Genomic DNA, 24,002 nt, shown 5'->3' with positions numbered 1-24,002 from the left:
TTCGAGAATAATACTCAGTGAATGAATGGGAATGTGCTCTCAGCTCACCTCTGAGTCCTGAGGGTCCTGGAGGATGGCAGCCTCCAGGAGCAGCACAGCATTGGGAAGATCTCCCTCTTTGACCTTCTTCACGCCCTCCTCAAAAGCATTGGTCCAATCTTTGAATGGGTTGTCCGTGTGAAAGTAATAACCCTACCGCAAATAGAATAGATGTTTGAGCCATCTACAACACTTCTGTTTTCCTTATAATCAAAGTTAGAAAGTTAGAAATGCAAAATATTTGCACAGCGTCCTACTACCTCTGATTACCATTGGCAAAACCCAGTGAGGTTTGATGCTCTTTTTAAATGTTAAACTTTGCATTTCTCCTCTTATTTTTCCACCGATTTGCTTTTCGTACAGAGGAGCAGCATTACCGAATGGATTTTTTTACCCCAATTACACATGGGATTAGGTTATATCAGAAAGCTGACATTGCAAAAGTGTCTCATTAATTCCATGGAGAAAGTCATATAAACAGAGAGTGAATATCACAAACAACATATGGCTCTGAGACTCCCACTCCATACTGGAAACCACAGGTTTAGCCGATAGCAAATTCCTGCTGAAACCCCACCTGCACATCGGAACAGTGTACTGTAGCTATTAATGCGATCGAAAATAAAGGCGTACAAATTAATTGCGGTATGAGGGTGGTACAACAGATACTGTAGTTGCGGTACCTCATAGCACCTGGACTGTGGATTTGAACATGGACTGGAATCTGGCTTACTTAGGAATTTAAATGTCGTCCCCTTATTTGCATGGGTTTCCTCTGGGTGCTCTGGTTTCCTTCCACAATTCGCAGGTGAATGGGGACTCTGAACTGCCCTTGGTTTGTGTGTGTGTGTGTGTGTGTGTGTGTGTTTGTGTGTGTGTGTGTGTGTGTGTGTGTGCGTGTGTATTTGTGTGTTATACTGCTCTGCTGTAAAGATGGGTGAATGCTTATAAAGAGTTTAGAGCTGTGTATGTATAATAATAATAATAATAATAATAATAGTAGAACAGAATAATAGAATAGAAGCAATAGTAGTAGTAATAATGAAGCTGGATATAGACAATCAAACAGTGGAGGGTCGATAGATCTAGAAGGGCACCTTTTCGTGAGGCGAGACGTTAGAGGGAATCTGCGGCTGCTCGTTCTCACTCAGCCAGTTCCTACGAGCAAGTTCTTCCCACTCGGCCTGCATCTTATCCCAGAACTCTGTGTCGGACTGGACAGTAAGGCAGGGGGCAGAAAGGAGAAACAAACTGCTGAATGGCAGCTTCCTACAGGTTATCAGAAGGAGTCCTCAAAATGGACAACATTTATATACTCATGCCCGTGACAGATACTGCAGCTGTTGCTGGAGTGGGTCTTGTCACTACAAACACAAAGAAGATACACATTGATACAAGTAATGTTTTGTTTACAGTGCTTCCCAGTTCACTAGTACACTAAAGCTAAGAAGTAAAAAAAAGTATTTGATTTGAAATGTTCATCCACTATGGAACTCTTGCATTTGTGTTTGTGAAATGTTAGCTTTTCTATATGGGGCATCTCAGTCATGCACTGGATGCATTGCCTCTCTTTGAAAAGTGAGATTTTTTTATGTTCTCCTTGTCTTCAGTTAACAAGTGGTACAGAAATAGCACAATGAATTAACCAGGAAACCTTTACACAGTTGCCTAAACTGTATTCTGTAACCAAGTAGCTTGTTGCATAAGTGAGAAAAAAGATGGTAGAGCGCTTTCAAGCTTGGAGAAACAAATACTTCAATTTGTACAGCATGGACGAGCTTTGGCAAGATGCCTTCCTCAGCATGTGTATACATTTCACAAAGAATGATACACCCACACACACACACACACACACACAATACACATAGTATTGTCTATATATATATATATATATATATATATATAGACCAATAGCAAGTTGTGTCATTATTCTTGGACCAGCAGTTGACAGCAATACATAAATGGTAATCATAACACAAAGGTAGCCTGAATAATTTGAGGGTCATGAGTATGAAAATAAGTGCAAAATTACATTAGTGAAAATAATAGAATGAGTTTGTGACTGACTAAAAAGAGACTAACTGAAAAATACAAAGGAGTCAGAAAGGACACCTTAAAATTGATAGGCAATCAAAACACATTACCCATTGGTGAAAATTATGCTTGCTGTGAAAACTGGATTAAGAAAAGGGTTACAAAAACAAGTTACAAAAAAAGGTTAGAAAATAATGTAGGGACATGGTGCGAGACCGTTTGGTGATATGGTGTTTAAAACATTTTAAAAACATTTAAAACATGAACGTATCACTCTGTCCTCTGTAACAGATGTGTGTCCTTGCCACCTTTTCTTCTAGATAACTATGAATTTGAGACCCATAAAATGGAGAGCACTAACGTCTTTGTTTCCAATAAAACATTTATGCTCAGCAATCCTCGATTTTAAAACCTTTTAAGGTTTTCCAGCATAGTACAGGTTATATGCACAGCGTAAGATAATTGATAATTCTGTTGCATATAACAAAAATATACTTTCATATTTTACTTTAATTGCTATATATGACAAAGTCATGCTTTTTCCAAAGCAATCCCCAAAAGTGCACAGAAGCATTGCTATATTTGGCCTTGCAGATGAGAAGAAGTCCACCAACTTCTTTCAGTGATGCTCCATATTTCTTTTAGACTATTAATCTCAGGATCAAACAAATACACTCAATGAGCAAAAGTGTCTAGTGCGGCTAGCGTTGCTGGTAAATTCTAAATTTAGCACATTTTTTGATGCTCATGCCTGCTACATAATAATTTATGAAGACCCCGTGGAACTTGGTCTTCAGATGAAAATTATTTAGTGCAATTCTGCTTAGCTGACCTGTAGTCCAATTCATAATTGTAGCTCTAAAGCTCTGAGAGGTGTGTATAATTGGCAGAAATATGACTGCAGGCAACGGGCTAACCCCTGGTGGCTCTGAACACCATCAGATCAATGAGTCACAGCTCTCAGGTAAGCATAATATGAATTTTATATTAACAGAAGTATAGATCAGAGGTGAAGAACATAATCCATTACAGCAAACTGAGAAACAAACTGGAATTGTATATTTCACCATGTTCCCTGACTGCTGAAATGTGCATAGCTGTGACAGTGATTCAGGGGAACTCTCTAGTGAGGCTTGTTTCTCAGACAGGAAAACATCTTAGGTAGCTGATTTGTTTTCCACGAGCTATTAAAGTTCCCTTTGAAAGAATCTGTAATTTCCTTAAAGTGATGCACTTGCGCACAGATTAATAATTTGTCCTACCGCTGTGTAACCGCTCACTATGGTCCTTTGAAGTTGTTGAGGGGTATTTAAAGGAGCACACATCTTACACTTTCTATTTATGGGCATCTAATGCCTTGCTTCCCTTTAGGGATCAATTAGATTGCTGGATCTTATTGTGCAGAAAGGGGGGATGGTCGAAATAGACACGGAACTGGACTTATAAAAAATGTCCTTCGTGTGTTGCACAAATTGCAGCACTGTCCGTCTGAGCAAAGTGATGCGCTATAAGGAAATCCCATTACTCCTTACTGGCATTTTTGCCATAATGAATAGAACTACCAGTAAAGAACCATAAACAACGAGTGGGGCAAATCTCCAACTTCCAACTAGGTGCAATTTCCTGTCTGCTGATATCGGGCAAGGCATCCATCATGCTGATGCCGATTGTTCTGTTCCTGCCATCGGGATACATGATGCCCTTCTGCCTCTCTTGTCAGAGTGAACGATGACTTCATGTGTGTGATTAGGATGGAAGCATGCTGGGAAAGTGGAGCTGCGGAGCTCTAACTGTCATCAGAACATGACAGCCTGCTGAACCGGCGGCTTGCTGGCGCTTCCGGGGTCTGCAATCCACTACCTCACCCTCTGAGCCCTATGACTGATGACCTGGCTGTCCCCCCTGCTGTGGGTGAGAGATTGGGGTAATTGGTATCTACTCGGTGAAACAAATTGCCTGCTGGCTTATTAGTAGTGTCTGGGTTTCCCTGCTCTAAGGGGGCTCCATGGCTCTGGGACTGGGCGGGGCTGGGGGTTGGCAAGCACTGGGTGAAGACATCACTGCATCACGGCTCTTTTGAATATTTCGACTGCAATATCAACCTGTGATTAAGGCAGCTGTAACTACGACTATAATGTTGATCAAAATTGTGACCAAACCCAAAAGGAAGTTAACAGGTATGTCTACAAACATAACCCACAATTCAAGCAAAGCCTACACAAAGACCACAACTACTAGCATAATCCAGAAACCAACCACAGTATAGAACAAGACTACCAAAATGAACATATTGCATAAGCCTATACCAAGATCACCACCACAAACATAAGCCACAACACACACACACACACACACACAGGAGAAACGTTATAGATCTTTTTTTAATGTGCATAATGTGCATAAATATTCATTGGAGATTGTCATGACCCAGAATGATTCAATGGATCATGAAGGATGCTGCTCCAGGTCCACCTGATCCCAAATTAATGACCGGCTCTATAACACGGGCAAAGGGGGTAACACTGCAGATTACACACACACACACACATTTTGTCCCATACGGGGTCACGGGGAACCGGAGCCTACCCGGTAACACAGGGCGTAGGGCCGGAGGGGGAGGGGACACACCCAGGACGGGACGCCAGTCCATCGCAAGGCACCCCAAGCGGGACTCGAACCCCAGACCCACCGGAGAGCAGGACTGCGGTTCAACCCACTGCACCACCGCACCCCCTCTCACTGCAGATTATTAATATTTATATTAATAATTAGAACTTATTTATATTATACTTAATTTAATATTATAACAGTTAATTATACTTATATTAATTATTAATTATACTGTTTCGGATTATTAATCAGGGTTCAACAGCCTTACCTACAATTTTGCAAAAGATCCTTGTTTATTACCTGTTTCCTCTAAATCTTCTTCTCTGTGCATTTACGTCCTTGTCCTGTCTGCACCAGTCCTTCGTGCACCTGTCAAGGTCCCATGTTCCAGCCCTGTCTCCGTCACGCCCCTGTGTACTCGTTCTGGTCTCATGTGCCTGTTTCACTTATTGTCCACGTAAGAACACTGTTTGGGTTTCTTTGTCCTGTGTTCATTGCATCACTCGAGCACTTCACTTGTTAATCTGCACAGCACACTTTTATTTACACTCTGCATTTGAATTTCCACTACTTTCGTCCATATCTGGACATTACAGTAAAATACCTCCGTGTTTGTGTTACGTACAGACATTACATATTGTTTCTGGATGCAATATAAAATGAAACCTGACCCACTTAACCTTACAAACCATTCACAACGTACGAGGTTATCTTGATGAATATATTATTGCCAACATAATCAGTAATAGGTGTCCAATATGGCAGGAATGACTCTTGTGTGAGTGATCAATCTAAATCTGAACGAGAAGGATGCACTAGCGGCTTCTGGTTTCATCAATTCAGGAAAAGTAACTTGTAAAATTTGTGTACTTTCTATTTTTCATTTATGTACTACATACATAAATGCTAGCAGTGTGGCATGGTGGCACAATGAGTAGCGCTGCTGTCTCACAGCGCCTGGGTGGTGCGAGAGGACATGGGTTTGATCTTGCTCAGTCTGTGTGGAGTTTGCATGTTCTCCCCGTGTCTGCGGTGGTTTCCTCTGGGTGCTCTGATTTCCTCCCACAGTTCAAAGACGTGCTGTTCAGGTTCCCCCATAGCGTGTATGTGACACCGAGAGAGTGTGTTTCACTGATGTATGGATGAGTGACCCATTGTAAGTAGTGTATCTAACAGTGTAAATCACCTTGGTGAATAAGGTGTGTGGGCTGATAACACCACAGGAGAAAAGCATCTTCAAAATAAATAAATCTAATGCAGCATATTAATGGCACTGTTGTAAACTATTTGACTTCCAACAGAAATTTAGGTTGAAAATATCTGACTTGCTTAAACATTTGCCACCAGACAGCACTGATTTGCAACTGAGTTCTCATAATTGGATTTGTTCTCTGAACCTTGCGGTTTCTGCAATCACAACAGGCCAACCTCTGCAATCAGCATTCCAGCAATAAGTTATAAGTGCTACAATTTCCAGTGTTTACTGTAACATAGGGGCTCGGCTGTCAGAAAACAGCACTTGCGACATTGCATTAATCCAAATGATCACGTTCAGCTCCGCCAGGCAGCAATTATGATCTTGGGTGATACAGAAAAAATAACACCTTCGCTGATATTTTGCCTGTGACAGATTTTCATTTATTATTGAGACAAAATAGAGCCAACGTCTTCGTATCACTGTGAAGAAAGCTCCAGATTACAGCAACTCGTTTTTTTGGTTCCATCTGTTAAGGACAGCTATGAGAACCAGGCGAGGCTCCCTGTCACAGGTGTATCTAAGTATTACTGTAAAACGTATCCCTTTCTCTCTGAGGTTTTGTAATAGGGTTTTTCTGCATTTACAGGAATATGACTGAATGATTTAAATGTTAGGTAAATGACTGAAATGATTGAAAACACACAGCTCTCGTGAAATGAATCAAAATAATCAGGTAAAGATTAAAATGGTTTTAGCAGGGCTAGCTGGTGACACAATAAAATTCAAAAATGCACATGGAAAATATATAAATATCCTCATATGAAAGCCACAGAGCAGAGGGAGTCAAACCTCTAGGAGGTCCGCAAGGCCTGCAGTCTAACAGGTTTGAATCAGTCCACATTTTAACTAGAATCTGACTTAAGTCGTAAACACCAGGTGATGTGATTTACATCCTAAATTGCTTTGAAAAAGCAATTAAAATTCAAGATAAAAAAAAAAAACAGTTTACAAAGTGGTCCCTGAGGATGAGCATTAGTTACCCTCATCCCACCACTTCACCACAAATTTTCAGACAACTCATTGGTTGTCTGAGTGGTGGGGGTTGAAATCTTAGAAATTCTTAGAAATTAACTATGGTTAATTTCAGCCTAAAAACTGATAGCCTGGATAATTTATTAATTTAGGTGATGCTTTTTTCCAGAGCAACTTATAGCATTAATTTACTCACAATTATTTACCCATTTATACAGCTGGGTAATTTTACTGGAGCCATTTAGGGTAAGTACGTTGCTCAAGGGTACTACAGGCGGAGGTGGGAAAAGAACCTATGAGTCCAAAGGCAGTAGATCTAACCACTACACTATCTGCTGTCCCATAATACAGAGATGGTAAAATTAAATGTTAATTGCTTTGCTTATGTAAATATTTGTCTGTGCGCTATATGCACTGCTACAGTTGTATCTCTAGCAGTTCATAGTCTATTCACCTAATAATGTATGCACCTAGATATCAGCCTACATGATAACTGGCCCCATTTTATCATGTTAATGCACCTGCCTTTTAGAGTGGCTTATTCCTGGTTAGTGAGCTTTTCAGCAGATGAAGAAGTCAATACTATAGGGGTCATTAACACTCATTCTCTTTAGCTGAGGATAATAAATGACATGTAACTGTTAGTATCAAAACTGTATTTTAATTATTATTGTTAATAATTTGTATCCCTCCATAAAAAAGTTTTCATAACTGATCACAAATGTCAATTTTAATAAACAAATGATAAATTTCTATATGATGGATGCAGGGACAATATGGACATTGTCTGTGGGGAGATTGTATACCCCAGTGTTGATACCAAAGCCATTACCATTCTGATTATAGGTCTGAAACAGCTTGTCTATGGAAGTACAGCAAGAAACACTGAGGTCTTTGTGGTGTCTGGGTACACTGAAATTCATAGAAAATTATATGGTTATGGTTAAGATTGGATAACTGTTTCATGAGAGGAGGGAAAAATGAAAGAGTAATTCCTTGTGTTTGCATCATGATAATTACCTAACAAGACCAATTCAGAACTTGGAAACAGTGACTGTTGCCTTAAAAATCTTAGTAAGGATGTCACATGTTAAAAGGTGTGCTGTTTTACTATAATCTTGGAGAAAGAATTAATTTAATCCTGACTTTCACTGGGCTGTGCTCGTGGGCTCTCTTACTCGATGCAAAACACCATTCTTTCAGTAGAATTAACCTTGTGGCTTTTATTACGAACTCAAGTGAATTTTTTAATAGGGCAGGGCTAACTTCATTACCGACTGGTAATTTCCATAATGCCACATTGCTTCACCAGCCACATTCCTGCCTTTTGCAGGCCCATTCATCCATATCAGCGTGTATCAGAAACATACCCACTACTCTGTGATCTTTACTCCACAGCAATTTTATGCTGTCTTGCGTTTTCAATATTTTCAGGTTAATTGCACAGCAACCAAAACCAACACACTTCTGCTGTTTTACTTATTAATTATAACTTCTTACTGTGTAATGTTACTGTGTATGGCTTTGAAACTCTAGAAATAAGATACACAGAGCAGATTATCTAAAACTGGGAAGAGGAACAGATGTTATCTCGCAGGTTCATAATTCCTGCTGTTATTATGAAAACACACATGTGCTCTTTAAAAGGTGTATGTACAGTATTCTTAATAAATATGCCTATGTGTAACTTCTTGGGGGACATTGTCTGCGAGGAAGAATCCTACTGTTGAAAGCCAAGTCTTTAAATGGCACACAGTGGAAGTCATCTTCCAAGCCTGGACTGAAGCATGGCATCGTGTTACTGATCGATCTTTCTTTCGACTGGAGTCATTCCGGAGTATCGGTACAAACTGCCAGTACTGGTGTCTGCTGAGATCTAATGGAAATTCCAGTGATGGTTACTTGCAGTTCAGCAAAAGAGCATGTAACACTGCATGGCCTGCTTCTTTCTTGAGTCACACTGATGCAGTACTACATGGTCATGAATCAATAAAATTACAAATAAAGTAAAAGATGATGAATGAGATCGTTTGAGAAGCTAGGATTAGAGGAGAAGGGTCACATGAGTGCACATATGTGTTTACAGTATATTTAAACAACTGGTGGTACCTTTTTTCATCTGGTGGTACCTTTTTCTTGCTATCCAGAACTGTTATCATATGTATGAAATATGGGAGGGCAGTTACATAATATGAATTATTGTTCACAAATCTTAACCATGAATTCTGGAGTTTAATGTTTCTTGAACTGGTCAACAGTCTTATGACAAATAAGCTTGCATATCTTGTTTCTGTAACAAGAACTATAAATGCGAAACTGATATGTTTGTTATAGATATGGCAGAGCTGATTAACCCTCCCATTGTTCTGCAGTGGAACCTTGTGGAATTTTTAAAGTAATAGCTGAGGTCATTTACACTACACACAGGTTGTATTTCAGCCTCGCATTTGAAATTCAGCCAAAAAGAGTAATTAATACTTCAGCCACTATTGTCGACGATCCTTTAGCTGCAGGTGAACAGAGGTGGGAGGAATAAGAGCTTGGGTCCTTGTGAGCTGCAGATTGAAAAGGAATATATTTACCATGCCATCTTGAAAGAACTTAAGGAAGAAATGAGGGAGAATGAATTGCAGGCTCAAATCTCACTAAGGGAATTAGTGTTGTACCCTAAAGCAAGGTACTTAATTTTAATTGTTTCAGTAAAAATTTTGCTGTCCACTTGGGTCAAAGTAGAAGCTCAGTATGTTTCCTTGGATGAACTTGTATGCCTCATTGTACCCTTAAGCTAAGTATTGACCTTTATCATTTCAGCAAAAACCCAGCTGTATTAATAACTGTGTGTGAATGATGTTGCATAAATTTCAGCACATGGCAATGTGAAGAATTATTAAAATGACTGATGAGTTACTTACCTCTACAGCTGCTTTGGCTCGCTCAAACTCCTCTTCCAAGGACTGGTTTCGGGACAGCAGTGCGCTGCCCCACCTCTGCTCCTTGCTCAAGCGACCCTGATGTGGGTAAAGAGACAGATGGAACTGCCAAGTCAGCCACTACCACCCCAGTCTGCTGGGAAGAACTGCCTTGGCAACATGCTGACATGCCAAGGAGACTGGTAGGAATGGCTCCCCCTGCAGCCCTTAGTCTCAGCTAAGATGCTGATCTCAGCTCTAACTCTCCAACCCTCACTTTTAATTAGAAAATCGTGAATTCAAATAGTGAACTGGCCCTTTAATGCACTGTGCATATCTATTAATATTATGGATATTAACAGGTCGAGCCAATTGCATTTCTGTCAGAGAACTTGATTTGCGACAATGCTCAAGTTGCAGGGGCCACCTGGAATTGCTCCAGTAAAACTAAAAATTGCTTAAGGATAAACACACACACACACACACACACACACACTGAACTGCTTGTCCCAGACAGGGTTGCAGGGAGCCAGAGCCTAACCCGGCAGCACAGGGCACAAGGCTGGAGGGGGAGGGGTCACACCGAGGACGGGATGCCAGTCCGTCACAAGGCACCCCAAGCAGGACTCGAACCCCAGGCCCACCAGAGAGCAGAACCCAGTGCAACCCAGTGTGCCACTGCGCCACAGCACCCCCCTTGGAAAAACACCTTCTTAGCAAATAAATAATGTCACCTATTTGTTATTGTGATAAAAATTTGCTTATCTCTCCCTTTTTGAGAACTAATACATCCAGCCGGGTTTACTTTTTGGCTGGCAATAACCTCAGTTGTAATGAAATCCTCTACATACAGTTTTCTAGGAGATAAAATCCCAGCCATCCCATTTGTTTATTAATTGTCTACAACAGAGACTGACTTTAAATTCTAAACACAACCTTGTTGACAGGCAAGGATAGTGTTTGTCTTATCTACATTTACATTCAGTTATTTATTTAGCATGTCCTCAGTGAGGAGGCTTGGTTAAAAGTACACTATCAATGTACATTCTTAAAATAATAAGTAACAAGTAACACGTTCACTTTAAAGCAATGGAATACAAAGTGCAAATTAGAAAACAGGTCCATAATCAAAGATTCTAATTAACAACAAGGTAGAACGCAATCCTTTTGTTCATTCAGCATTTTGTTTTCTGCCGCTCTGTACATTGCAGCAGCTGCACAGGGGAGAAGTGTAATGAATTAGTATTACTGATGATGTGGGTACATGCAGGGATTTGGGGAGTGTGTGTGGATTCGAAATGCATTTGGAATGCACAGTCACAGCTGATGGTGTTACATTCAATCACATATAGTGTTGAGGAACTATTCATTCCACAATGCATGTTTAATTACAGTAAATAAGTAAATGAATATTTGTAATAACCTCTGATGTATAATTTAATATATATAGTGATTCTTTCAGGGATCTAAAATATATTCCTCATAATATATACATACATTACAAATATACACATATATAATAAAATGTATATATTATATATTTATAGTTACATATATATATAAGAAACTTTTTATACATAGCCCACATTTTAGACTTCTATATATAAATTTCATGTACTGTCTTTTGGAGCAGTTATTGGCTGGTTTCAAAGTGATATATAGGTTGCTTGTTGTAAGAGCTGCCCTTAACCATAGATTTTGATCTCCATGAACAGGACGTTAAAAAAATGGTTCAAGTTTTTTTATAAGGTTATATGGTGATAAGTTAAACAGGAATTATAAATTCTATTAGCTTTCATTCTAACATATTCTGTGGTTATATTTAGTTTTCCATCACATGCTGCACACTAACACTATCACATAGTGTAACGAATTCTGTGATTAGGGACGTTTTGACAGAGATCAGATTTAAAGTTTTAAATATATTTATCTGTTATTGTTATTATTGTAAATGCATATGATGATGTCAGTAGGGTGGTGACAACTGTATTATGAGAAATAACTTAGAAATATTCTTTGTTTAATGGAAATTCACCTATCAAAGAAATTGTCAGCAAAGAACTGTGTCCAATATTTTAGGGAAATGTAAAATATCTACACAGATCATAAAAACAAGGTTTTTTACCTGAGAAAAAGGGAGTGTTTCCACTTCTATGTTGGCATTTACTTCCAGTACATTTTTTGTGGTTGATTCAGATGGAGTTTTGTACTCTGTGGACCTACAGGCAGATAACAAATACATTATTCCTTCTTATACAGAATCACTTAGACATAATGCACTTCCTTAGGTTATACATTGAGTTTTTGGGATATGTCAGAATGCATAGTTATGCTGTTTTAATTTCTCTAGTACTGCAGTTCGTAGTACATCACAATTCATCAAATTAAGTGCTGTTTTTTATTCTGTTCAATTCAGCACACAGACCCTCATGTTTCACTATGGATAAATCAGACATTAACATTTTACTGATTTTAATTATTGTTATATTAATATCATATGTACCTTGTCACATGTGTTTTTGGTTGAGATATTGATATTTTGGCTATGATATGTTACACTGTTCTAAGTTTCATTCCATGCCCATGCATACACTATGGACCAAAATGAAATGTTTGAAAAAATTTTGAAGTTTTGTGTGTTGAATACATTTTGCAAGCTTGAAGAAGTTCATACAGATTTAGAGCAATGATTTTAAACAAAATAATACACATATGAGAAATTGTTTTGTAGATTTTTTTTAATTTAACTACATTTTAATGTCTGTCATAGTTGTAATAAATATGCAGTTGATTAACAAATTGAGTGAATCATAGGCAGAAGCTGATGAAATGTAGAGGAAAACCGCTTACCACAAAAATTCACTTGAGGAATTCTTTGAAGAACGCCGTCTTTCCAATTTCCATTTTCTGCTACTGTTCCTCTCAGGGTGGAGCGTCAGATCCTCCCATTTCTCCAAGGGAGAGGACACATTGACTGCAGTGTACCAGGAGAAAATCAAGTTATTGAGTTTATTGCTTAGAGCTTAAATCTGTGTAGCAACTTTCAAGATTCATGAAAAGATGTTCACTTTTTGAAGAATAAATTAAACCCCGAAGATGGAACGTATGTGGAAAAGCTATGAATAAAACACACATCACCAGTTTGCTATTTCCTAAGCAAATATGTACAAATATGAACACTATAGGCTACAGAAAAACTATATATTGCAAGAGATACTGTATTGGAGTTAAGGCTTCCGTTATGTAGCACATCTGTTAATATGGCACCTTTGTTTTATTGCTGTTACAGGCTCATCAAGCTCAACAAACCCAACAAATGCCTTTCCCAAGTTATTGCATCATTTTAGAGTAGATCCATAAATATCCCATTTTCTAACCCAGCACAGCCTTCTCACAAAATACTTCTTCTCAATTAGATGCATGTTTCAGATGGGCTCTGAATGTGACTTTACAGCTGTTGAATGCTCTACTTAATAAGGGAATGAAAAATATGTTCATTCTATCATGGCTCAATAAAAAAACATATCTTTCCATTGTCTTCAGAATCTTGGAGAGATGGTTTGATAGGACTAGCACAGGGTCAACACATCTACAGGGCATGATGTAGTTTTTGGGACCAGAAGGTAGCATACAAAAACTGAATACCTGAATCGAGTGACACTCTCTCAGGAGTCCGGGAACTGGGAGCACTTTGTTCAATATCAACCTGGATCAGCTCTGTCTCATCGGCTTTACTTCTGTATGGGGCACTTTTAGAGCTATCGCCACAAAAAGCCATTAGGTTCTTCTTGTCATTACTTTGTTTCTTCTCATTGGGTTCACTGAGGTCCAGTAGATCCAAGCTTGATGACAGGACTAGATATGGAAAAGTAAAGCATTTTCATAAATTAGTTTCCATAGAACTCTTTATAATCTTAAACTCATTGTCATATAATGGTACATATGGGTGATTTTGGTAATATATATTGTAATATATATTATATATATATATATATATATTGGAATAAAATTTTAGGGGCATGAGAATCCAGTGATTCCACATGAAACCACAACAGAAGGCCAACCACTGTGTAGTGTAAAACACATCACATTTTTCCTCTCATCTGGAGGTTAAAGATCTACATTTACATTTACATTTATTCATTTAGCAGACGTTTTTCTCTGAAGCGACGTACATCTCAGCAAAAGTACAAAATATCTTGACTCATTTACTATAAAATGAATACCTTAGAGACTTTGGCGATGGTGTAGTTTCCAGAAAAAAACCACTTCCCCAACTCTAAACACCATTCTTCCACATGAAATCATCCAGCTCCCCTTGAATGACCTCAACATCCATTGCCCCTGAAATAGGCTTATCATACATGGGCATGATGGACCTGAAGTGAAAGGTTGATTACTGCCCACTGGGAAGGTGCTTGACTTGGTCAATTAAGCAATTCTAATTTGGGCCATCAGATTGGCAAGGACAGTGTCACTCTTTTTGTAATGTGTTCCCCCTTCTTATGTCATTGTGTTTTAATCACATTTTTTTCACTGGCAGGCAAAGTGTTATTCCCTTCTCCTTTTAAAAGCCTGGATTGACACAGATTACATTATCATAAGCCCCTGCATTAAAGAATTGTGTCCAAATTAGCAAATCAATTTCTGATTCCTGGCACTGATGGCAATATTCCATTTTTTTAAAGCTAATTAATTTATTTAAATTGTGTGGCTGCTTGCCTTGAAACTGGTTGTAGGCTTCTACAGCCCTGCTCTGCCCTGCCCAGCTATGTAAATTGACAATTGTGAATTGTTTCATATTATGTAGATAGACTGGGCTTTAAATACTTTGATGGAGCCAAGCTTAGATGGAGTATGAAACTGAGAAGTAACACATTGTACAAGCATCCTTAAATATTGAAAGCTATCAATCACCTTATGTTAACTCCAACAATATTTTTTTGGACTGAAGTTGCATAAAAACAAATGACTACTACTTCTCCAATCATAATTTATTTTGCAGAGCCTTTAACTAACCCTTAAAGCATTTTGAAAACTTGTGCAGTTTTATATATGCAATTTTTAGATATGAGTCAATGGGCAAAATGAACACCATTTCTTAATCCAAGACATTTTCTTTTTATAAATTATGTTGTATTTTTACATATTCCTATACTTCTATAAGTGAGTGAAGGAGTTTGAGGCCTGATTCATGTATTTAGACAGCACACCTTTTCACTCTCCTTAATCAAATCACTAGACCTTTCTGGTTAGCGAATCCAACAGGACTGTGCTAACAGGACCTTTGAGTCCTTGCCAAGGGATCCTACTGCTCTAAAGTGACCTTCTTTGTCTTCTATAAAACAGCAATATAGTTCTCTCCCAAGTCTCCTCACAAGCAACATGACTCCACCAACAATAATATCTCCCACTTCGACTTGTTACCCCTAGATTCAGAAGGCAAAGAAAAATGAATTTTGCTTACATAGAGAGAAAAATTTATCAACATCAAAATGTTGCTGTACATTTGGTCTGCAGTCCCTGGGTGCTCAACAAGCCTGTACTCAGCTGTCTGTGATACTGTAGTCTCTGCATATATCAGCTACTTTTATCACTAGACTCATACTGTCTCCTTGGCAAAGACAAAGGCCTATAAGTTCTTCAGTTTGTCTATGGTATTTCTCTACCATAACATCTAGACAAGGGTCTAGGTTTGCTGAGTGTAACAGTTGTTCATATTCAGAGGCTCATGGGAGTTGGTTAAAGCATTGTTTGTAAAAATGCTGTTCTATTGTCATAATAACCCCTCATCACCAGGCTGGATCTCATGGAGTTCTGCAAAGTCAAATTCTCCCCTTCAGGCATATAAAATGTAGCCTCTTACATTTTCTCATTAACATCTCATCTCAGGATTGCCCAAGTTTTCTGTTAACAGAAAGGTACAATAGAATAGAAATTATTCTCATAATTAAAAAAAAAAAAAAAACTTTGGTATAAATATTTTACAGGATTACTGCTCTAAAATAATAAATTATTAATATATAAAAAGAAACAAAATGTTCTCAGTAAAATAATATTTTATTGTTCTCTATCTAATGGCTTCCTCTTCATCCTCCAACTACAAGCCGAAACAAACCGTAATATCTGCTGCAATTAAAACCCAGAAAATGCACTACTTTTAGCTTTTAACTTTTTTCTTATTTTATTCTGTTCTCTTCTCTGCTCCTGACAGGCACGTTCTTTTGGTTACATGACTGGCATTCACCAGTTTGCACTTGTGGAATTTGTGAGTTAGCAGCTCACTTGCAAGTGCCAGAAAGCCCTAAGTTGCTGCTTATGTCACTTATTAGATAGGGCCAAGTCGGCTCCATCATGCCCATCATGCCAAAAGAGGAAAACTGGAGCATATCTTCAACAGCTGCACAAGTGCTAAGTGAAGGCTGCCATCACTGGTCTCTTGACCACATGCTCAAGGCTGTGGCAGAATCTATTAGTGTGGAGAAAGAAGTAGGATCTGCAGGCTGACAAGGCAGGTTATAACACTTATCAAGGAAGGTGAAAGAAGAATTAACACTCAGCATCAGTTAAGAGCATCTTACGGTGGTGCTAGTCTGGCAGCTTATGGCTGACTTAATAAAGCAATTTAGATTTCCAGCTACCAAAATGGAGACTCTCTAAGGCTAGACATTGTACTGATGTCTGAAACGTTTCATCAAGTTATCATGTCTTGGCTTCCTTGGGAAGAATGCATGAAAGAGTGTAATGAAATAAAGGTGGTCAGGTATGAGGAACTGGTGAGCAGTGCCACTTGATAAGCTGGAGGGTAAGATATGTGCCCACTGAAGTAGGCTGCACGGGTTTACATGAAAATGACTACATAATGTTGATATCATAGGCCATTGGAGGAGGAAGGCTACAAAATGTGTACTGGAGCCATGGGAAGAGCATGTACATAGCTATGGCTCAGAAGAGGTACTGTGTGGGTTCAAGGTAGTGTTATCTGGATGCCAGTCTGATCAGCTATTGTTGAGTTGCCTGGGTGAAAGTGTCTGATGTTGAAAGGCCAAAAACACCTAGTGACCCCAGGATACTTTACAGATGATATGTCATTTTGAATCACAAGTGATGTGTAAAAAATTAATTGCATCTTGTATTGAGCACAGAATGTATATGTAATTAGCTTATCTAAAAGTTAATTTTCAGTTTACTCACTGTAGAACATAACTATGAGTCAAACACATAATTAAGTACAACTACCCTTGCATGTCAAGTTGTATTTACAGTACAGTGATCCATTTAGTACATTGTTTTAAAGTAGAGTCACTGACCTTTGAAGCTTGAAATCGAATAACTAAAGGTCTGCCATATTAAATCCTTTCAATCTTGCTTGAGCAGGGCACAAAAGTTGAAGCTTAGAAAGTAAAACTTAAAGAGTTCTCAATCATCTACTCTACATCACTATTACTACAGCACTATCAAGTTTATTATTCAGCATACCTGACTTCATAATTTACTGCTCAAGACTGTTATGGTAATGATCTATAACAAGAACCTGGGAGCTCACTTTTATAGCAAAATAGAAATATCTGTTCAAATAGAGTATTCAGACCCTTGACCAGTTCTCTCATTTTACTGAATCACAAATGGTAAAGTGCAGTTTTTCCCTCTTTCCTATTTTATGCAAAATTCAAAATGCTATATATGGCACAAGCCTTATACTGGCTATGTCTCAAGGAATACCATCCCTGCAGTGAAGTATGGTGGTGGATGCATCATGAAGTGGGGCTGCACAGCAGGGACAGAGTATCTTGTTAAAATACAGGAAGAACTGATGGGGTATATTTCAAATATAAATACTGAGAAATACTTACAGAAAACCTAATTCAGTATGTAAAAAAATTGGAGCTTGGGAGAAAGTTCACCTTTCAGCAGGACAATGATCCCAAGCAATAAGCCAAGATAGAATTGGAATAGCTAAAGAAAAAAAAATGAATATCTTACAGAGGCCCAGCTAAAATCTTCCCACCGAGAATCTAAGGCACAATTTAAAATTTGCATCATCCAGCCAACCTGAACAAACAGAAGCAAACTTACCTAGATCAGTGGTTCTTAACCTTTTGGAACTAAAGCCCCCCCAAACCTCTCCTATTATGTGGCAAGCCCCCCACCCCCATGACTAGATAGATAGATAGATAGATAGATAGATAATTTTTTTAGATTTTTTGTTTTTTGTACTTTTTTTTTAACTTTTTTAACTCTTATGTTTTTTTTTTCTTTTGAAACTATATAAAGGACAATAGTGGAACATGCCCTTAATTTATCAAATAGTTTTTGAACAATATAGACTAATTTGTAACATTTTGTGTAATGTAATGTGATATTCAAACTGGGACGTAGGGTACGTTTCGCTAGCCATGCCATTATAAATTAGTGGGAAACCTGCGCTTGCTACAATGCGCGGTTCAATGTCGGACAGCGCAAGCCTGAGGTCATCCTCCACCTGCAGGCGATTTCGGTATTTTGTTTTCAGCACAGTCAATTTTGAAAACTTGGCCTCGCACAAATAAGTTGAGGTGAATGACTCGTGTCTACACTGCCAGCTATACATAAAAGACGGGCTTAAGCGCCGCCTCTCCAGCTCAAAGAAAATGCAGAGGGAGAAGGAACACGTTTTTCAAAATATTTTTAATTATAATTATTTTAAGGGGGGTATGGTGGCGCAGTGGGTTGGACCACGGTCCTGCTTTCCGGTGGGTCTGGGGTTCGAGTCCCGCTTGGGGTGCCTTACGACGGACTGGCGTCCCGTCCTGGGTGTGTCCCCTCCCCCTCCGGCCTTGCGCCCTGTGTTACCGGGTAGGCTCCGGTTCCCCGTGACCCTGTATGGGACGAGCGGTTCTGAAAGTGTGTGTGTGTGTGTGTGTATAATTATTTTAAAATATTTTTTAAATTATATTTTTTAAATAATGAAGAGATTTTTACATAGATTTTTCTAGGTTTTTAATTTTTATACACATTATAACTGAAAAGCAATTAAATACACTGAGTACCCAAATGATGACCTGTCTCTGTGCTTTTTTCTTGGAAACAATTTGCGCCCCCCCCCCCCCGTTAAGAACCAATGGCCTACATGAAGGGGTTGAAAACAAGTGCAAAAAAGTGTGTAAAGCTTGAATATACTTGGCCCAAAGAATTACTATTACTATTGCATTTACATTTATATTCATTCATTTAGCAGATGCTTTTCTCCAAAATGACGTACATCACAGAGAAGAAAAAAGGTGGAACTTTAATGAATTCTGAGTATCAGTGTTTTGAAAAAAAATGTCACAGAGAACAAAATGTCATTGTACTTTTTGTGATTCAGTAAAGTGTTAGAATTAATTAAGGGTCTGGATACTTTTGCAAGGTGCTGTATATTCAGAAAGACACAAAGTTTATGCTGCAAACATTTTTCTTTCCTCATATGGGTAGCTCTTGGGATTGTCTCCAACAGTTATAAAGTATTTATGCTTTGCAACACTTGCAACCTTTTTTTAATTCAAGGGTGGATTTAAAAGAAAAAATGTTTGATAAAATCTGAACTTCCAGTGTTCTCATACAAACAGAAAAACTGACAGTTACAGACACAACAGTGAAACAGAACATGGGCATGTCTCTACAGAAAGGGCAGTGCAAGCCATACCTGCTGTGTTGGATGTCACAGGACGGACCGCAGCATCACACTTGGTTTCAATGAGGAAGTCATCAATGGAAGGGCTCAGCAGGGGGCGACTCTCTTGTTGTTCAGTCACCAGCTGAAAACGGAGGCAAAGAAATGTATCTTTAACAGATCTTGACTTGAGTTTTATGCTATTCGCTTTGGTAGTTCCCCTTCAATCCCTTGGTCACAATGATAAGTTCATCCTCTTTGTTTCATTTTGAAGTTATCCCCTCAGAAATGGGATTTCCAGTGATTATTCTGCTGGTGACATTTATTTGCACTTCATTAGCTGATCTACAAATACAAACAAAATAATAGGGCATTCTTGGCAGGGCTTTGCGTTTGACTGAGCCCTCAGGGGCTCACAATGGCACAGCAACTGCGGGAGTGCCTGCTCTGCAATTGGGGCGCTCCTCGATGCGACCCTAAAAGCATCACACACTACCCAGCTCTCTTAATGCTTATTATACACAGGCCAAAGGAAGCTCTTCTTATGTTTAATTGCAATGCCAATCAAAGCATGTTCACTTGTCACATGTATTCACTGGCTTTTTAATAATTTCTTCTGTTTTGTATTTATGCCCTAGTTACAGGGTTCCTTTCTAGTAGTTCTCAGTAAAAAATATTATTTCGTAAACATTTTCCTCCTTTTCAGCACCATTTACTCCCTCTCACGATTGCAGCAAACTGCCAAAACCCGAAAAGCTGTTTTATAGCACTTCTGTGGAGTACAAGGAAAAAAAAAAAAAAACATTCCATTTGCTTCACTTTCTAGCTTCGTTCAGTAATGGGGTGTTAATGAGGGCAGTAAAAAAAGAAAACTAATTACCAGCCATGAGGTTATGTGCTGTCATAAGAAAGGTGTCCTATGCTTCATTTGTGTCATTTAAGAACTGTTCACATGACTTAAGTATATGTGCTTTAGTTTTCTGGCCCATCATACGCATACCCATTTTGCACTTTTTACATAAATGTTGTTAGAAATTTGTGCAATCACACACGGTGCTAAAATATATATATACTGTAAGTCAGGTAGGTAGCTGTGAAATACTGATTCTACTGGCTTGTATTAATATTTAAAAATGAAATGTGCCACTTAAGACATGATACAATATGTGCATTGCCTCTTTTAAGATAAACTCTTTGTGAGCTTTGATACATATTGTGTTAGTACATAGTTATGGTATTATAATCATCATTATTATGTATTACGGTTTTGAATGGTCTTACATATTACACACACCAGGCCTCCACGAAATATCTGAAAAGCTTGCCACCTCCCCCAAGACTGATAGCTGGCATCCATAAATTGAGCATCATCCTCCAAAAAGAACATGAATGAGACATGCAGGGTTTACAGTAAATAACTACATAAAAGACATGTGCGGATGACTGCAAATATTGCTCTGTGGTTTTATGAGCCTTTTTGCACATTTCTAAAGGCAAGGTAAAGAAGGAACATTACATAGAGGTGCAGATTTGTCACCTGACTTGTGTTGTCCAGAGGGAGAAGGGCGCACTGCTGGAGAGAGTTATGGCAAAGGCATTGTGCAGTTGTCTGATCGTACATTTTCCAAGACAATCCCGCATCAGTCCAAACAGTTTTATTTTTCAGCAAATTGTTACATCACTCCAAAATTTCATTAGTGAACTTAGTGAACTGAACCCAAATTCAACAGACTCTCCAGTCAGTGCCCTGGCTGTATGACTGCAGATACTCTGAAGTATTATTGTCAGTATTCATACTGTACCTCTCAATATTTAGGACAGTTTCAGAATCACTTACATAAAGGCTAAACAAAGTTGTTTTTCATTGTTTCCAAATGATTTTACAGTCACTGTTGTCTATCCTCTAACATTTTTATATCCACTGTCAGGAAAAAAGACATTATTATTATTATTATTATTATTATTATTATTATTATTATGTCTTCGGCATTTCATCAGTTCAGAATCAGGGACAAACACTGACAACAAAGGTAAGATAAGGTGGTCCTAATAACAGTTTATGAAAACTGACAGCATTATGTAAAATGGCTAGGAATACAAACTCTAAGGCTGCAATTTCACACAGTCTGTGGGACCTTGCTGTAGTACCCTTCAATGTAGTACTTAAATCCTAAACTGCTGCAGTTTAAAATTTTTATATAGCTATATATAAGCAGTAAATTACTTTGGATGTAAAGTACTGGTGAAGCAGTAGAGAAAAGCAATATCCAAAGGTTTGTGACAGTGATGTCTGGATGCATGGTAGCCATGAAGTACAACACCAGTTACAGTTTGCAAAGAAATTGCTTCATAAATTGATAACTGTCCCACTTGGGTTTTACAGTATTTTGTTCATGCATCCTCATTAAAAAATCCTTTTGCATAATTGGTAGAAAAATATGGCCCCTGATGAAAGGAGAGAATGAATTCAAGTGTCTTTTAAGACCCTGGCAGTTAATTAGATGACTTTCCCCCTTTTCAATTAAAACGATTCTGCACTTTCTGGCACAAATATAAAAGAACTGCTGACATTAATGAGAATAATTAGGGGGCCTGCCACCATCATGTTAATGAGAAAACACAGCTAAAAGTAAAAGCACGAGATGACTGAATTGCTTAAGGACACAGAGGAACAAACAGCTTCCTTCCATTTCCCTTTATTAATTCATTGCGGGAAGACTGGGCTTAGAGATCCTGCTTGGGTTTGGTGGATATAATGTCCCTCTGTAGGAGTTCTAAAAGAAGAACATCAGAATGGATTAAACTGTTCAAAAACAGCCAGATGATACTGAACCAACCTTTAATTGCAAACAGATTCACATCTTGATTTTACTTCACCTTAACACCAATTTCTCAACCACTTCTGTGGAACAACAGCAAGTGGCCAGACATCAGGCGGCAAAGGGTAGCCATGTGGCTTTTACAGTTTGTTTTCCCACACAGTAAACACAAACGTGAAATTGCAATAATCATGTACCACAAAGAAAAAAACATTTTAAAATGGCTATAACATTAATCTTCTGATTCAGAAAAGACCCAACTTGAACCAGTACAAACACATCTCCTTCAAAAAGTGCTCCAACTGGATATAAATGGCAAACCATCAGTCAATAGGATGGAGGTGTCGCTTACATTGTCACAGCTTCTATTCTAGAAATTTCATTGCTTCATATCTTTTGAAGCATGGCAACTCTCATGGCCTTTACTACTCTTGACATATTTCTCTTAAACTATCATAGTTCTTGCTAAGAATGTAATATTTCCTTAATTATCTGTTTATGACTATTTGCCTGATGAGCAAGCGCAATCTCATCATGAGATGTGATAGGAAACAAATCATTGTTGACTTTTCTTCCTCTTTCAAGAAAAAAAATGTTGAATAGCAGTGGAAAATATATAGAATAATGCTATTTTATTGGGGAAACCTATGAAATATGTAAGAATGCAAATTTTTGTGACATATCTCAAAGAAGATACGGCATCCTCCAGATTTCTGAAAGACAAGAAACTGAGTAATAGTAACAAAGACCATATATAAAGCAGAACATGTTAACGCATCTACTTTTAGAGTGTATGAGACTTTATAATGTACATGAATCAATCAAACTCATTAAAGATTGATTTTGATTCATTTACGGTGAATGGAGTCTTCTCTGTCACCTTGTTTTGAAGACATCCTTACATTCTTTGTTGTAAAGCAAGCATTTGAGGATTAATTCTCAAAGGATAATAAATAGGTGCTTTAAGTGAAGAATATTTTTTCTCAAGTTGCCTTTATTGCTGGCCTTACTTGCTCTCCATGTTCTCTAAGAGCTACTGATATGGCATTCTTAGCCTTCTGCAGCTTGGTGATATACTGTACTAATCAGCAATGCTCCACCCTGCAGCAATACAAATGCTAATGTTTACACATCAGTAACAGGCAACTTTAAAAAAAAAAAATTGTTTCAAACAACACAAATCTAAGGTTAAAACTTCAGAAAAAAAATCATCTTGGTTGTTTCTTTATTCAGGAGGAAATAAGAAGGCAAATACATTTTGTTTGTTGTGCATCTGATGGTGAGCTGCAGTTATTCTTAGTTTGTTGAGTATCAGTTAGAAATTGCTGCTTTCAATGCTTTTAAAATGCACAAAAAAATAAAATCAACAGCAATGGGCTCACCAGTCAGAATGATGCAGGAGAAATCTTTAAGTGCATTATTAGCGTGAGCCACACCTATGTGTTAGCTGCTGTTCTCTTTGTTAGGAATGAGAAAATCTCCCCAACCAAAAATAATATGCAATGTCTGCAGAGCCCTTCTTGCAATACGCCCTTAAGCGTCGAACTTGTGCTGAACTGCACACATAACAAGGTTTGTGTACTGTCACTTCTATCCCATTGGGTGTGAAACCTGTTTTAATGTTTTGTACGTGATGCTCTGGCCCTGTGTATGTCACTCAGTCGCTTTGTATACAAAGGCTCTAGGGGTAATCCAGAAATTATGTAATGGAAAACTCCAGCTAATTGTAC

General features: G+C 38.3%; 1 protein-coding gene across 1 annotated transcript in view; it reads right to left on the bottom strand.

The window, feature by feature from the left end:
* LOC108939689 (PEX5-related protein-like) overlaps window positions 1–24,002 on the bottom strand; it is a 93,337-nt gene that overhangs the window by 10,556 nt on the left and 58,779 nt on the right. The window contains exons 3-9 of the mRNA XM_018761237.1: window positions 19,487–19,598; window positions 13,468–13,677; window positions 12,673–12,796; window positions 11,948–12,041; window positions 9,826–9,921; window positions 1,137–1,253; window positions 49–192 (exon numbers count right to left, since the gene is read on the bottom strand). Coding sequence (XP_018616753.1) covers window positions 49–192; window positions 1,137–1,253; window positions 9,826–9,921; window positions 11,948–12,041; window positions 12,673–12,796; window positions 13,468–13,677; window positions 19,487–19,598 — 897 coding nt within the window. The remainder of the gene's footprint in view (window positions 1–48; window positions 193–1,136; window positions 1,254–9,825; window positions 9,922–11,947; window positions 12,042–12,672; window positions 12,797–13,467; window positions 13,678–19,486; window positions 19,599–24,002) is intronic.

Source organism: Scleropages formosus, chromosome 2 (assembly GCF_900964775.1).
Source record: "Scleropages formosus chromosome 2, fSclFor1.1, whole genome shotgun sequence".
Taxonomy (NCBI): Eukaryota; Metazoa; Chordata; class Actinopteri; order Osteoglossiformes; family Osteoglossidae; genus Scleropages; species Scleropages formosus.
The sequence above is the reverse complement of the archived record's forward strand: the minus strand, read 5'-3'. Positions and strand labels throughout refer to the sequence as shown.